This window comes from Lethenteron reissneri, chromosome 29 (genome assembly GCF_015708825.2).
Source record: "Lethenteron reissneri isolate LAM-NWPU_2019-01 chromosome 29, ASM1570882v1, whole genome shotgun sequence".
Classification (NCBI taxonomy): domain Eukaryota; kingdom Metazoa; phylum Chordata; class Hyperoartia; order Petromyzontiformes; family Petromyzontidae; genus Lethenteron; species Lethenteron reissneri.
The window spans coordinates 2,661,776-2,677,397 of record NC_083807.1 but is presented as its reverse complement, the minus strand read 5'-3'; the positions used below and the strand labels follow the sequence as shown (position 1 = coordinate 2,677,397).

The 15,622-nt window shown below is 47.9% G+C and overlaps 1 protein-coding gene across 5 annotated transcripts in view; it reads right to left on the bottom strand.

Moving 5' to 3' along the window:
* Window positions 1-5,110: 5,110 nt before the first annotated feature.
* STMND1 (stathmin domain containing 1) overlaps window positions 5,111-15,622 on the bottom strand; it is a 30,071-nt gene continuing 19,559 nt past the window's right edge. The window contains exons 1-5 of one of the 5 annotated variants that reach the window (XM_061562373.1): window positions 13,922-14,058; window positions 12,680-12,878; window positions 11,279-11,399; window positions 8,526-8,662; window positions 5,111-6,677 (exon numbers count right to left, since the gene is read on the bottom strand). In XM_061562373.1, coding sequence (XP_061418357.1) covers window positions 6,387-6,677; window positions 8,526-8,662; window positions 11,279-11,399; window positions 12,680-12,829 — 699 coding nt within the window. In that variant the 5' untranslated portion in view covers window positions 12,830-12,878; window positions 13,922-14,058 and the 3' untranslated portion in view covers window positions 5,111-6,386. Of the gene's footprint in view, window positions 6,678-8,525; window positions 8,663-11,278; window positions 11,400-12,679; window positions 12,879-13,875; window positions 14,059-15,622 lie in introns of those variants that run through there. The other 4 variants (XM_061562372.1, XM_061562375.1, XM_061562376.1 and 1 more) reach the window with 4 other exon arrangements.

Sequence of the window (15,622 nt, the reverse complement as noted above, 5' to 3'; positions counted from 1 at the left end):
TTCCTGGCGGGGGCCGTCGGTGCGTGATGCAGACGCGGGCCCCGGGGGCACCTGCAAGCAAGGGCCACATGCGCGTCTTCCTCCCCCCCCCCCCATTCAGCGGTGAGCGGTGGCGCAGTGGTTCGCGCACTGCGTGATGAAACCCGGCGGGCTGAGCTCGAAATCCCGGCCACGGATAACGCTTCAGTGTCTGCGAGTGATGTTGTAACCGGTCATTAACCTCCCAAAGAAACGTTCCAACTTTTTTTGTTAACCAGCATGCACTGACCAGCGTAGAGAAGTATGGCCGAACACCGGACCCCCCCCCCCCCGTCTCCCCTATGACCGACACGACGTGGTGGAGCAATGGATCATGCGTTCTGATCACTGCGCGTTGGTGAAGGCGGTAGAGCACAGACGCGGGTAGCATACAAGTACGGTACAACAAGCCCTGGTATTGTACCACCCGCTACTGCCCGCTCATCTTTGGCGACGTCTTCTTGCTAAGGTGTTCGCCCATCCAATCACAATCCTAGCTCATCGCCTGCTTAGCTTCCGAGACCTGGTCAGATAGGAAGCATTCCGCGGGTCATTTGTTAATTAGTTACTGCCGATTGTTTTTTTATTTCGCTCAGACGCCCTCCATGAATAATGCAATTGCAAAGTCAACACGACTTTGTTTGGTGATCTAAAAAACAAACGAATCACTTGATAATGCCAGTAAAAAGCCACCAAAGGCGGACTTGGCTTTAAAACGTGTAAATACAGCCTCCTCGCCACATGGCGTTGGGAGCTAAGCTGCTCTGCGCGCGACAATCGCACATGAATAATACAAGTGCCTGCCAATACGGGGCCATCTTCAAGCACGTGTATTGTATGAAGAGTTTTCAAAGATGACGATGATGATGATTCTAAAAATGATGTACTGCTTCACGCAAGATTATAGTGCTAGTACATTGATGATGATGACGATGATGTCAGTAAATTGAATCTAAGCAAGCCTGACACTGATGATGAGACGCTGAAATGTCGACACCGGTTCTCAATTTTGCCGGCGATAAACCAACGCGGATGAAATTATACACTTCCTGAAGGCCGTGTGTTGCTGATGGGATGTGTAAACAAAACAACTTGTGTGGAGGGACAGATATAGCAAGCAGGTAGTCTACTAATCTTGTTACCTATATTCTCACTACGACGCTCATGATGATTGTATGCAAATTGGGGGTCTCTTCGTCACAGTACTGCTGATGACGACGATGATCGTTTATTTATTCTCTATCCGAATAAAATGGTCGTGATGGTGATCAGCATCATGACTTCGCTGATATCGTGATATCCCAGTCAGGATAATGATATCGTGACACCTCAGGCCCGATGATGATGATAATGATGATGATATCAATTGAATGTCTTAGGCCTATCCAGAGCAAAATGTGCGGTCTTATCAAAATAACTTATTATGATGATGATGATGAAATTGCTATACCTCTGGCATCGTATTGATGATAAGATGACATTCTGCCTCAGAATGATGACTATGATCATCACGACGACGATGACGAAGGGTGATTAATGCAGTTTCACGCTTAATAAAGATGATGATGATGACTGTTGTGATGACTGTGGTGATGATCAGTGCAGTGCTGATGACTGTGGAGATGATGAATGTGGTGATGGTGAGTGTGATGATGATGACTGTTATAATGATGACTGTAATGTTGCCTCTGGTGATGATAATGATGATTGTGGTGATGATGTTGATGATGATGATGACTGTGGTGATGATGAATATGGTGATGGTGAGTGTGATGATAATGATGACTGTTATAATTATGACTGTGATGATTACTCTGGTGATGATGATGATTGTGGTGATGATGTTGATGATGATGATGACTGTGGTGATGATGAACGTGGTGATGATGTTGATAACGACTGTTATGATGATGATTGTGGCGATGTTGATGATGAGTGTGGTGATGATGATGACTGTGGTGATGATGATTGTGGTGATGATGATGATGATGATGATTGTGGCGATGATGATGATGATGAGTGTGATGATGATGATTATGACTGCGGTGATGATGATGATTGTGGTGGTGATGATGATGATGACTGTGGTGATGATGAGTGTGATGATGAGTGTGGTGGCATAGGCAAGGCCTTCACGTCTCACTGAATTTTCTTTCGAAATATTTTTTTCTTTGTTGGTTTCTCTGTTTTCATTTATTGACGTATTGACGTATATTTGATATTTATTGAGTTATTTTTCTTATCAAATACTAATGTTTGCGGTCGCTGGGCACACTGGAGTAGGTGACACGTGCTTAGTCGCTACAAATCCTCCCGCGGCGAGTGGGATACTGAATGTTGTGTTCCGGGCGCCGCGACATTGTGTCCGGGTCACTGACCCGGACAGACCCCCCCCCCCCCCCGGGTCTGAAATAACGAAGCCCTGCACATTACTACTGCGGGAGGAGGAACAGGAGATATGTCAGTGGCTCTGGATAACAATAATAAAGATCATAATCCTCGCCAGGCAAATGCGTGCGTCACTTTCAAGCGCGCCCATTAATAATGCATCCCTTTAATTAGGGAGATGAATTGAGGGCTGGGGGACGCATCTCGAAGCTCGGGGCTCCTCTTTCCGCGTGCACGGTAAGGGAGACGAGAATGGGACGGCGAGTCTCTGCATTATGGATTAGAAATTAAACCCAGCGGGGGCTGGGGGTGGGGGGTGAGAGTGGTGGGTGGGGGCTTGAAGGAGGAGGGGGGAGATTCAACGAATGTTTGCAGCACATGCAGAGTGACACAAACGCACGCAGACAGACACAGTGACACAGACAGGGACACGGACGCAGACAGACACAGTGACACAGACGCATACAGACAGACACAGTGACACAGACACAGTGGCACAGACGCAGACAGACACAGTGACACAGACAGACACAGTGACACAGACACAGTGACACAGACAGTTACAGTGACACAGACACAGTGACACAGACACAGTGACACAGACAGACACAGTGACACAGACATAGTGACACAGTGACACAGACGCACGCAGACAGACACAGTGACACAGACAGGGACACAGACGCAGACAGACACAGTGACACAGACGCATACAGACAGACACAGTGACACAGACACAGTGGCACAGACGCAGACAGACACATTGACACAGACAGACACAGTGACACAGACACAGTGACACAGACATAGTGACACAGACACAGTGACACAGACACAGTGACACAGACACAGTGACACAGACAGACACAGTGACACAGACATAGTGACACAGACACAGTGACACAGACGCAGATACAGTGATACAGACGCATACAAATACAAAGATCCCCCGTATAGCCTCAACAGAATGTTGGGGCAAGTGTTGTTAGCGAATAGCACCCTCTGAAGGCTGAGATGGCACACGAGGGGGTGGGTCGCCAGCACTACTCCCGGCCGCCTTTGTCTCCCCAGTGGCCATGTTTAACTCATCGCCGCAGGGATTGATTAGAGAAAAAGTCACTGGTGTTGGCCGTGAGCGGGATCCGAACCAGAGTCGTCGGCTTCGTGGAGCTGTGCTCTCACCTCTGCGCCACCGCTCCCCTCACTGGCAATTTCCCCATGAGCACAACCACACAAAGACAAAGATCCCCCGTAAAGCCTTCAACAGAGGGCAAGTGCTGTTAGCGAGTAGCACTTCTGAAGGCCGGTTTTACTGCACACGAGTGGGTGGGTGGCCAGTACCACGCCCGGCCGCCTTTGTCTCCCCAGTGGCGATGTTTACACACCGCACCAGGTACTTATTTGAGGCTGAGTCGAGCTAGGGGGAGGCACAGGACCTGTTCAGATAATCGTCACTGATGTTGGCCGTGAGCGAGAATCGAACTCGGAACTCCGGGTTCGTAGCGCATCGGGCTGACCGTTACTCTATCACTGCCCTCTGACACAAAGGCAAAGATGCCCCGTATACCCTTGACATACTTTTCAGGCAAGTGCCGTTAGAGACCACCAACAACAACGGCCATTCGCCACTTATCAGCGGTGATGTCACCACGGCGCTTGTGCCAAGCTATGTGCACTTTTAGGCCACGTGAAGCATCGAAGGCTCGCTGGTAGGAGGTCAAGCGACAGACCCAGGTGCCATGGGTTGACTGAGATGACTGGCAGATGCGTCACCTGTAACACACACTCTCTCTGACGCACACACTACCTCTGTCTGACACACAAAGACCAAGATTTCCCATATAGCCTTAACATACTTTCGTGGAAAGCGCTGTTCGCGAGCACCTATGAAGTCAGGCACGACACACGAAGGGGTCGGTGGCCAGCGCCACCTCCGGCCGCCTTTGTCTCCCTAATAGCGATGACCCACGTGCCATGGCTTGACTGACTGAGACGACTGGCGGATGTAAAGACAATGACACACACACCACCTCTGACACACACATTCCCTCTGACACACACGCGCGCGCGCAGCATCTGCCAAATGGGACAGTTTTGAGAATAATGATGATACCTGGGTGGCCCCTCTACCCCTTCCCCGTGTGCGGCGGAGGAGGGGATCTCTCTCGCGCGCCCGTGGGGTTACAGCTGCTGCGAGGAGGCGGGCGGGCAGAGGCGATCCGGTGGCCGGTCTCATTGTGCGTCGCGTCGGAGTCGGGTTCGTTCAGCCGTCTCTCGTGAATAATGCAGCAACAGCAGCAGCAGGACCTCTGCTACTGCTGCTGCTGGCTGGCTGGTGGAGGTGGTGGTGGTGGTGCCACGGCGACTCGGGTTCAGTTCCCGCTTACGGCTAACAACACCGGCGACGATGATTTGCACCGGTCCTGGGTCTCCCCTAGGTCGACTCAGCCTCAAATGAGTAGCTGGCGCGTTGTGTAAACATCGCCGGCTAGGGAGGCAAAGGCGGTCGGGCGTGGTGCTGGCCACCCACCCCGTCGTTTGCTGTCCTGGCCGTTATAGGTGCTCGCTAACAGCACTTGCCCTAACAAGCACAAATATTATACCCGAAATGTGGACCGCTATTGAACACAGACAGTCTGGGACACATCTCCAGCAAAGGTTTTATTGTTGACAACCAAGTCAAACGAGTATTCCTGCCCACACGAGCAATGGGGCAGCGCCCTGGGACAGTGGTGGAAATTGCCCCTTCGCAGGCCCAATATGCCCAGAAGATGACAGCTAATGACTCGCCACAAAGCGGTACGCACTTTATCTACCCCGGAATGATGATAGACTTGTTAGTACACTGTGTCAAAAAACTAGCTCCTGTTTTTTAAAAGTTAAATATTACATTACATCGAGCATACCACGTGATAAAAGTGCACAATTTTCAAATAATAAAAGTTACTGCCATGTCAATGCACCGATCCACGGCTGTGTGAGAGTAGCATCCACAATTCGTGTCGTTCGTTGAAGGGGGGGGGGGGGGGGTTGACCATACTTCACCACGCAAGTCGGTTCAAGTTGGTGAAGGGGAGATGGGGAGGCAAAACAGGATCGGGTATCACTCGCATCTGATGCTCGCCGTGGCCTGGAATCGAACTCAAGACGCTGGATTCACAGCGCTAACCAATGCGCCACGGCTCCCATCTTGAACAACACCAATTAACATAATTACACGTTTTATTAACGTATTCATCGGCATACATTATGGTACATGACAACAGAAGGTTCGGGTCCTCTCTCGCTTTCATCGGCTATTGGGGCACAGAGCCGCGCTGTTTGCGAGCGGCTATGAAGGCCGGCAAGGTACACAAGGGGGTCTGTGGCCAGCACCACGCCCGACCGCCTTTGTCTCCCCCCCCAGTGGCGATAAAGCCCCGCTTCCGTTGCCGCTCTCTCCTTTAATATCATCATCGTCGTCGTCGTCAACGATTGCACTTGTAAAGTGTTAACCGGTGTATTGCATCATCACCGCCATCATAGTCGTCACCATAATGATACTCATCACACATGTAAAGTGTGGGTTAGTATCTGACATCACGATCATCATCGTCGTCGTCGTAATAATAATCCTCATCAACCACACTTATAACGTGTCGGTGAATGCATGACAACATCACCATTATCAACATCAGCCAGTCGTTATCACCATCAATTAGTTTGGTAAAGTGTCAGCCAGTATATGATATCATCATCGTCATCATCATTCTAAGACAGCACGAGTTAACTTGCAGTATCATCATCAATCACTTTAGTCAATTGTCAGCCAGTATATTAAATCATCATCGTTATAAGACAGCACAAGTAAACTCGCAGTATCATCATCATCATCAATCACTTTGGTCAAGTGTCAGCCAGTATATCAAATCACCATCGTTCTAAGACAACACAAGTAAACTCGCAGTATCACCACCACCACCACCACGACCATCAATCACTCATCCCTCCTGCTCCTCCTGCGCGTGCTGCTCGTGCTGGATCTCGATCGCCACCGCCCTGGATCCGCGCACGCGACGCGCGCGTTCCTCTCTCCGCAGCTGTCGCTCCCGCCTCTCGCGCAGCGCCTCCGCGCGCCTCGCCGCCGCAGCCTCTTCCGCTGCTGCTGCCGCTGCTGTTGCTGCCCCCCTCTCGTCGCCCGCGCTGCCCCCCGCGCTGCCCCGCGTGCTGCCCGCGCTCAGGATGAGCCTCTCGAGTCGGGCGGGAGGACGACCCGAGGGCGCGTCCGTCACCTGCATCGGTTGGGTGCGGGGAGGGCAAACAATCATCGTCGTCGTCATCGTCGTCATCATCGTCACGATCATCACCGTGATTTTAACATTGCCATTGAGTGTATCATCGTCGTCATCATCGTCACGATCATCACCGTGATTTTATCATTGCCATTGAGTGTATCATCATCGTCATCATCGTCACGATCATCACCGTGATTTTAACATTGCCATTGAGTGTATCATCATCGTCATCATCGTCACGATCATCACCGTGATTTTAACATTGCCATTGAGTGTATCATCATCGTCATCATCGTCACGATCATCACCGTGATTTTATCATTTGCCATTGAGTGTATCATCATCGTCATCATCGTCACGATCATCACCGTGATTTTAACATTGCCATTGAGTGTATCATCATCGTCATCATCGTCACGATCATCACCGTGATTTTATCATTTGCCATTGAGTGTATCATCATCGTCATCATCGTCACGATCATCACCGTGATTTTAACATTGCCATTGAGTGTATCATCATCGTCATCATCGTCACGATCATCACCGTGATTTTATCATTGCCATTGAGTGTATCATCATCGTCATCATCGTCACGATCATCACCGTGATTTTAACATTGCCATTGAGTGTATCATCATCGTCATCATCGTCACGATCATCACCGTGATTTTATCATTGCCATTGAGTGTATCATCATCGTCATCATCGTCACGCTCATCACCGTGATTTTAACATTGCCATTGAGTTGTATCATCATCGTCATCATCGTCACGCTCATCACCGTGATTTTAACATTGCCATTGAGTTGTATCATCGTCGTCATCATCGTCACGCTCATCACCGTGATTTTAACATTGCCATTCAGTTGTATCATCGTCGTCATCATCGTCACGCTCATCACCGTGATTTTAACATTGCCATTGAGTGTATCATCATCGTCGTCATCATTGTCACGCTCATCACCGTGATTTTAACATTGCCATTGAGTGTATCATCATCATCGTCATCATCGTCACGATCAACACCGTGATTTTAACATTGCCATTGAGTGTATCATCATCGTCATCATCGTCACGATCATCACCGTGATTTTAACATTGCCATTGAGTGTATCATCATCGTCATCATCGTCACGATCATCACCGTGATTTTAACATTGCCATTGAGTGTATCATCATCGTCATCATCGTCACGATCATCACCGTGATTTTATCATTTGCCATTGAGTGTATCATCATCGTCATCATCGTCACGATTATCACCGTGATTTTAACATTGCCATTGAGTGTATCATCATCGTCATCATCATCATCATCAGCAGTAGCTACAATATCATCATCTGCAGTAGCAGCAAAAGCAGCTGCAGTATCATCATTGTCGGCAGCAGCAATAGCTGCAGTGTCGTTTGCATCAACAGCAGCTGCCGTATCGTCAACATCAGCAGTAGCAGGAACAGCAGCTGCAGTATTATCAGTATCACCACCAGCAACAACAGCAGTATCATCATCAGCAGCTGTAGTATCGTCATCATTGTGGACATAATCATCGTCGTCGTCATAGTCATCACCCCTATTTGTCTTAACAGATTGCGTCCGCGTGCAGTCACCCTCCACACCAGGGGGCCAAGATGACCACGACGACCCACTGTGTATGGACGTGCTCGTCGACAGACCGTGTCTCAGGGCCCTCCCTCCACACTGCTTGCTGAAGCGACTGCCGCCAGGCTCAGCATGACTAGCAGACGATAACAACACATAATAATAATACATCATAATAATACAATCTCCTAAGACCCCGGGAGCCAGTAACGTCACGACCTCGCGAACGGAGTGTCACCCCTCACCATGACGTCAAAGGCCTGGCCCCCCCGCACCACGCGGGGGGTGCTCTGGATGAGACCCTGGGCCCTCAGCTCCTCCAGGATGTCGTTGGCAGCTGCACGGGGCATGGTCCCGGGAATCGGACCATCGAGTGGCCGCCCTGGGATGCGCGGGGGGGGGGGGGGGGGCGAGAATGATGGGAGGAGCAGGGTGTGACATCACTTTCATTGATCCTATAACTGTTCATTGAGGTCATTGTCACGCATTTGGGTGGGAGGGATGACATCACCTCCATCATCTCTGGTGATGATAGAGAATGTATGCCTGAGCCCATTAGGGTGTCCGTATCCAATGGTTTTCTTTTATTTGAATCCAATATTCATTTGGTTCTATAGGAGGTGGTGGCCGAGTAGCTCATGGTTCAAGGAAAGGTCAGAACCCTAAGCCAGGATCGTCGAATGTCTGGGTTCGAATCCGGGTTTCAGCCACCCGCTATTAAATTAGTGTCTCGGGTAGGTTACCAATGGATACACCAAAGAAAAAAAACACGTTGAATGTGACTAAATCCCAGCTCTGATAATTGTTAAAACAAATACGTTTTAATTGATATGCCATGCACACACTTTGCAATACCAATACAATGTGCACGCTCATGGGTCTTAAATAGGTCTGTCGATGTGATCGAATGAATAGTTGCATCGCATCAGGGAAATAGAGTGAGATGAGAGGTAGGAGAGTGTGTGGAGGGGAGGGGAGTGAGATGAGAGGGGAGAAGTAGGAGAGTGAGTGAGTGGAGGGGAGTAGAGTGAGGTGAGAGGGGAGAGGTAGGAGAGTGCGTGGAGGGGAGCAGAGTGAGATGAGAGGGGAGAGGTAGGAGAGGGAGGGGGGATGGAGGTGAGTGAATTGGAGGTCTCTTGTGACCCTGCAATAACCTTGGCTGTGAAATTGATGGTAACAATTTGGCGCTGTAACTATGTTGTAAAATACGATGTGTGGTTAGTCCTCATTACAAACATTACGCCCGGACGTGTATCCTTTAGCACCGGGCATGACAACCTGATCCCGGTTTACTGGTGAAACGCCGTACTCCAATTGGAAATATCGTGGGTTTACTCTCCAACACACCGGTGTACTGATTGGCTGTGTCGGGTGGTAGCGGGTTTAACGACACATTTATATTTATGCGATCTAACCCAAAACAAAACTTTAGTATGGATAACCTGATCCCAGTTTGTCCACGAGCTCAGAGCAGATGTTTTTCTTATCAGTACCTGGGGAGGTGGCGTAACTTTAGCGGTTCCAATTTCTTTCTGTGGCCGACGACAGGGAATCATTATCTGATAACAAATTGAAGCCGTCATGTGCGCTGGCGTCGAGAAATTTTTTTTTAGCAAAAATTGAGCGTTTTACACCGCAAACAACTACATGCCTTATATGTATGTTGAACTTCTTTCGCACTGTACAATCGGGACTACACGTGGCAAGCATCGGCCCCTACTAGGGACACGTGGCAGGACACATTTTGAACGAGAGACACGAGACTCAACGAGGCAAACAAGCAGAATAAAAAATAATTATTATAAAGACTAAAAAATTTTATTTTTATTTTAGGAGGTAAAGCCCACTGAGCTATGTAGCTATTTTTCAGAAGCGACCTGGCCACAATTTATAGCTCACCGAAGTGGCTTATCACGTGGAAATGTATAGCAGCCAAATACTCTAAACGCGTGATGATTCTAAATGTGGAGGGGAAAAACCGGAGGACCTGGAGGAAAAAAACCTCCACACCTCCAAGGAGGGAAAGGGGAGAGAGAACGTGTAAACTCAAAATACACATATTATTTGGGTCTTTCGGTAAAGTCACGTAGATAGGTAAAAAAAAACTACGACGTTTCGATCGCAACACAAGCGGTCGTCATCAGGAAAATGTGGTTAGCTTCTAAAGGCAAACAGTTTATAAAGGTTTAAAATGGGAGGAGCCAATGTCAGCAGCATGGGCGTGGCAGCTAATGTTAATGTGGGTGATGGGCAACGACTGCGAAGATGGTGGGTTTCCATCAATTAAAGGGCTGCCAGGTAATAAGAAGATGGGTACAAACTTAGCAATCATTGGAAGGACGTTATCAACCAGTTTAAGTCATAACTGGCTGTGGTGTTCCCATCCTGCGAACTTCCGATGTTAGTTGTTATTTTCGGCTTTCCGATTTTACATGAACGGGTTAAATTTCTCACACTAACACAGCCAACTTCGCGCGCCGACCTAGAGGTGGCGGCGGGTCTGCGATCTCCCATTAACATGCTAATCTCTCACATTAAAATAGCCACCTCAGCACGCTTGCCGTGGAGGCCGCTCACCGAACTTTGATTAACATGCTAATCTCTCACATTAACATGCTAATCTCTCACATTAACATGCTAATCTCTCACATTAACATGCTAATATCTCACATTAACATATCCACCTCAGCGCGCTCGCCGTGGAGGCTGCTCACCGATCTCACATTAACATGCAAATTTTTACCTGGCAGCCCTTTAATTGGTGGAAACCCACCACCTTTGCGATCGAAACGTCGTAAGTTTTTGTTATTTTCTTTGAACCTATCTAAGTGACGTTACCCAAAGACCCAAAAAATATGAATTCCTGCAGTCACGAAAGCTTTAAGTCAAGATCCAAATACACAGCAGGCATCAGGGGTCACGATCTAAACCCACGACCTACTGTACTGCCATGCGAGGTAGCGAACATCTCGCCACCGTGGCGCGGTGGGCTACGTACTGCTAACTTCCCCGGGGGGTTTTCTGTCATCGCAGCCCAGGCCGCTGTCCACCGTCACGGCCGAGTGTGCGGACGTGGCCGATGCTCCACGATCCTCATCCTGCACCTTGGACTCGCGCACCTCGAACCCGCGGCAAACACAGGGATGCACGTTACCGGAGTCCTCGAAGGTGTTTCGAAAAAAATGTTAACACTTAGATGGGACAATCGTTTTTAATGGAAAAAGAAGGGATAATACACTGAGTGAAGAAGACTGCTGTCTAGTGGTTGTAATTATAGCCAACACCGGTGAATTATGGGATAACCACTTGAACTGAGCGGGTTGTCATGTAATCCACTCTTATTGGCCATGAAAATCCATTGGCGGCGCTCTGTTTTGGGTCCTGCGGTGGTACCCATATCGACTCTGGATCGTGGAGCACATGCACGACACAGAGGCGTGTTTAAGAATGACAATGATCACACATTGACTCCGAGATCGTACACACGTCTCATCTTATTTGATAGTCATGGAGCGCCTTTCGTTCGGGAGACACCGCGGGTTGATTTGGTCGTAAGCATTGCGAACTAAAGATTCGCACCCACTTCTCGTACTCTCCGGACTGCCGTAGGACGCATCCACCACCGTCCCCCCTCCCCCCCCCCCTTGTATTTGGGAGTTGCGTCTTACAATCCGGTAGATGGGTGTTGGAGTGAAGTCATAAATAAGCACAGAATCCTAATGTCATCATGGGACCGCCTTTGCCAGTACCAACATATACTAATAGGGTTTTTCCCCTTTTTTCTGGCAACAAAACTGACACCTTTTGCAAGGAATCATGTTTACATTAACCACAATACTTGCAGTCAAATGCAAACAAAAAACAATACTCTGATAATTTATGCATTGTCTTTGAAATTGATTGGTCCACACCAGAGACAGCTTTCTTTAGAGCCTAGTCTCATATGGTGTTCGACCAAATGACGCCAAAATGTGCACAGTTCAAAGACAACGCACTATCAGAGTAATGAGAGCTTGGGGTGAGCAGCTACATCGTGGGACTTCCTTTGCCAGTACCAAAATATACTAATAGGGTTTTTCCACTTTTTTTTCTGGAAACATTTGACTGCAAGTATTGTGGTTAATGTAAACATGATTCATTGCAAAAGGTGTTAGTTTTGTTGCCAGAAAAAAGGGGAAAAACCCTATTAGTAGAATCCTAATGCTGTCATTGATGCGTCATCACCCACCCCCCTCGTGCGCCGTGCCGGTCCTCATAGATGCTTACTTGCTGAGAGCACTCGCCCCCCAAAAAGTCTGTTGGAGGCTACACGGAGCGGCAGGGGGGTGGGATCTTTGTCTTTGTGTGTGACCAGGTTTGTATAACTTGACGCCAGACACACATTTGGGGCGCGTCTTACTTTCCGGAACGTTCGACGATGCGCAGAATGGACAGCCAGGTCACGGTGTTCTTGGTTGGATACGTCGCGTACCCTTCGCTTGTCATTCCATGCCACGTTTTGCTCATCCCCGGGCCCCACCAAGGCCTTCCTCGATGACCCGCAGCCCATGTCTGAGAAATGTAGTCAGCGAAGGACTTAGGCAGGCATCGGCGGTGTCCTAGTCCGGCAGACAGAGTACGTGGTACACACACAGACAGATGTGCAGATATACTCATAGAAAAAAAGATGTCTCGTTCTCCTCTGCTGCTCCCACAGCCTGGAATAATTAATCAGACAGACAATTGACCTCTTTTATATATCTGTACCTTCATATAAAAAGTGCAGTATTTTATACTACACATCACATCAGCCACGTGACTTTGTGCCAGCGCATAGTTTAAGCAGCATTGGTTCAACGCAAGCAAACTCGTGGCCGCTTTGACATTCACTGTCTTCATCGGCAGTCAGGCTTGCTTGAACCAATACTGGCGAAATGCCAGATGTTACAGGCAATGACTCTCTCTTTCTTTTTAAGATATGGGTCCTGGTCGGGAAGTCACTTTTCCCCCGCTGTTCGTGCTGTCGATGCCCTGGTCCTGTTTAAGTCCAGGCTCACAAACATAATTTTGACTGTCAGTCTTCTCAATATACAATACACATGGACACTTGTTTCTGCACAGCATCTTTAGATTCGGTCACGTTTGGACGCTGTGTGAATCCAACTTGCAACGTTCCATTATTGTACACGGACACGCGGAGGCACAGACAGACACACAGACACAAATGATTCACAAAGTGACACACACAGCCACGCAGATGCTCACCCACCGAGACACACAGCCACATACGGAGACACACACAGAGTAATAATGCACGGACTCAGACAGACACACAGACGCACATAGCCAGTAAAACCCACAAAGGCACACACATACGGTACACACATCCATTCCAACATACAGAGAGCATACAAATACATAACTCATAGAGACAGAGAGATGCAGAGTCAGGCACAGATACATACACAGACAAAGGCACACACAACACACAAGCACAGACACAGAGCTAGCTGCATAGACACACACACAAAAACACGTAAGCACGCGCGCAACAACGCACAATAACGCACGCACACACAGCCACACAAAAATACGCAGAAACACGCACACACGCACCAGACGTCCGATCTTCGCGCTTGCCACGGCCAACTCTAAACCTTACACGTGCACGCGTCCAGCCGGGCAAATCGCCTGATGCGTCGCTCTGCGTTTGAACTCGTCAAGAAGGAAAACAATTCGCATCTTCGTCCCCTCTACCATCTCCCGCCGCTCGGTTGCATTCTCGGGCTCCACACGAACGCCCTTTTCTCGTTGCCCCCGTCCGTTGCCACAATAGATGACGTCGCCTTTCATAAACTTTTCAAGCGTCGCCGATGATCGCTGTCGCAATTAGGGGGCCTCGAGAAACGAGGGCGTGCATTATCCCCCCCCTGGTCTCCAAGACGAACAATGTCCCCTACCCCACCACGAGAGTGGTCAGTGGCGGTGTAACTAACTACATGTTCAGTGGTGTAACTAACTACATGTTCAGCGGTGTAACTAACTACATGTTCAGCGGTGTAACTAACTACATGTTCAGTGGTGTAACTAACTACATTATCAGTGGTGTAACTAACTACATGTTCAGTGGTGTAACTAACTACATTATCAGTGGTGTAACTAACTACATTATCAGTGGTGTAACTAACTACATGTTCAGTGGTGTAACTAACTACATTATCAGTGGTGTAACTAACTACATGTTCAGTGGTGTAACTAACTACATTATCAGTGGTGTAACTAACTACATGTTCAGTGGCGTAGTTAGTAACTACATTATCAGTGGTGTAACTAACTACATTATCAGTGGTGTAACTAACTACATTATCAGTGGTGTAACTAACTACATTATCAGTGGTGTAACTAACTACATTATCAGTGGTGTAAAACATATGGGTGTAAACCTAACCTACATGTTCAGTGGTGTAGTTACTAACTACATTATCAGTGGTGTAACTAACTACATTATCAGTGGTGTAACTAACTACACTATCAGTGGTGTAACTAACTACATTATCAGTGGTGTAACTAACTACATTATCAGTGGTCTAACTAACTACACTATCAGCGGTGTAACTAATTACATAATCAGTGGTGTAACTAACTACATTATCAGTGGTCTAACTAACTACACTATCAGTGGTGTAACTAACTACATTATCAGTGGTCTAACTAACTACACTATCAGCGGTGTAACTAATTACATAATCAGTGGTGTAACTAACTACATTATCAGTGGTGTAACTAACTACATTATCAGTGGTGTAACTAACTACATTATCAGCGGTGTAACTAGCTAACTAACTTATCAGTGGTGTAACTAACTACATTATCAGTGGTGTAACTAACTAACTTATCAGTGGTGTAACTAACTAACTTATCAGTGGTGTAACTAACTAACTTATCAGTGGTGTAACTAACTACATTATCAGTGGTGTAACTAACTACATGTTCAGTGGCGTAGTTAGTAACTACATTATCAGCGGTGTAACTAACTACATTATCAGTGGCGTAGTAAATTTCAAAATATCACTGTCCTGGTTGACAAAAGCAAGTTGGTGGGAAATAATAGCCATTTTCTATACTTTTGAGGCTTAATCAATTACGAAATAACACTTACTACCCAGTAACACATTTTTTTTGTTAAACAGTGAATTTATCAGTGGCGAGGTAACAACATTATCAGTAGTGTAGTGGCTACATCATCAGTGGTGTAGTAACTACATCAGTGCCGTAGTAATGACATTATCAGCTGAGGGGGGTGGTGCCCCCAATATTTGACGTGTCTCACACGCAAGCCACCCCCTGCACCGATGCAAGCTCC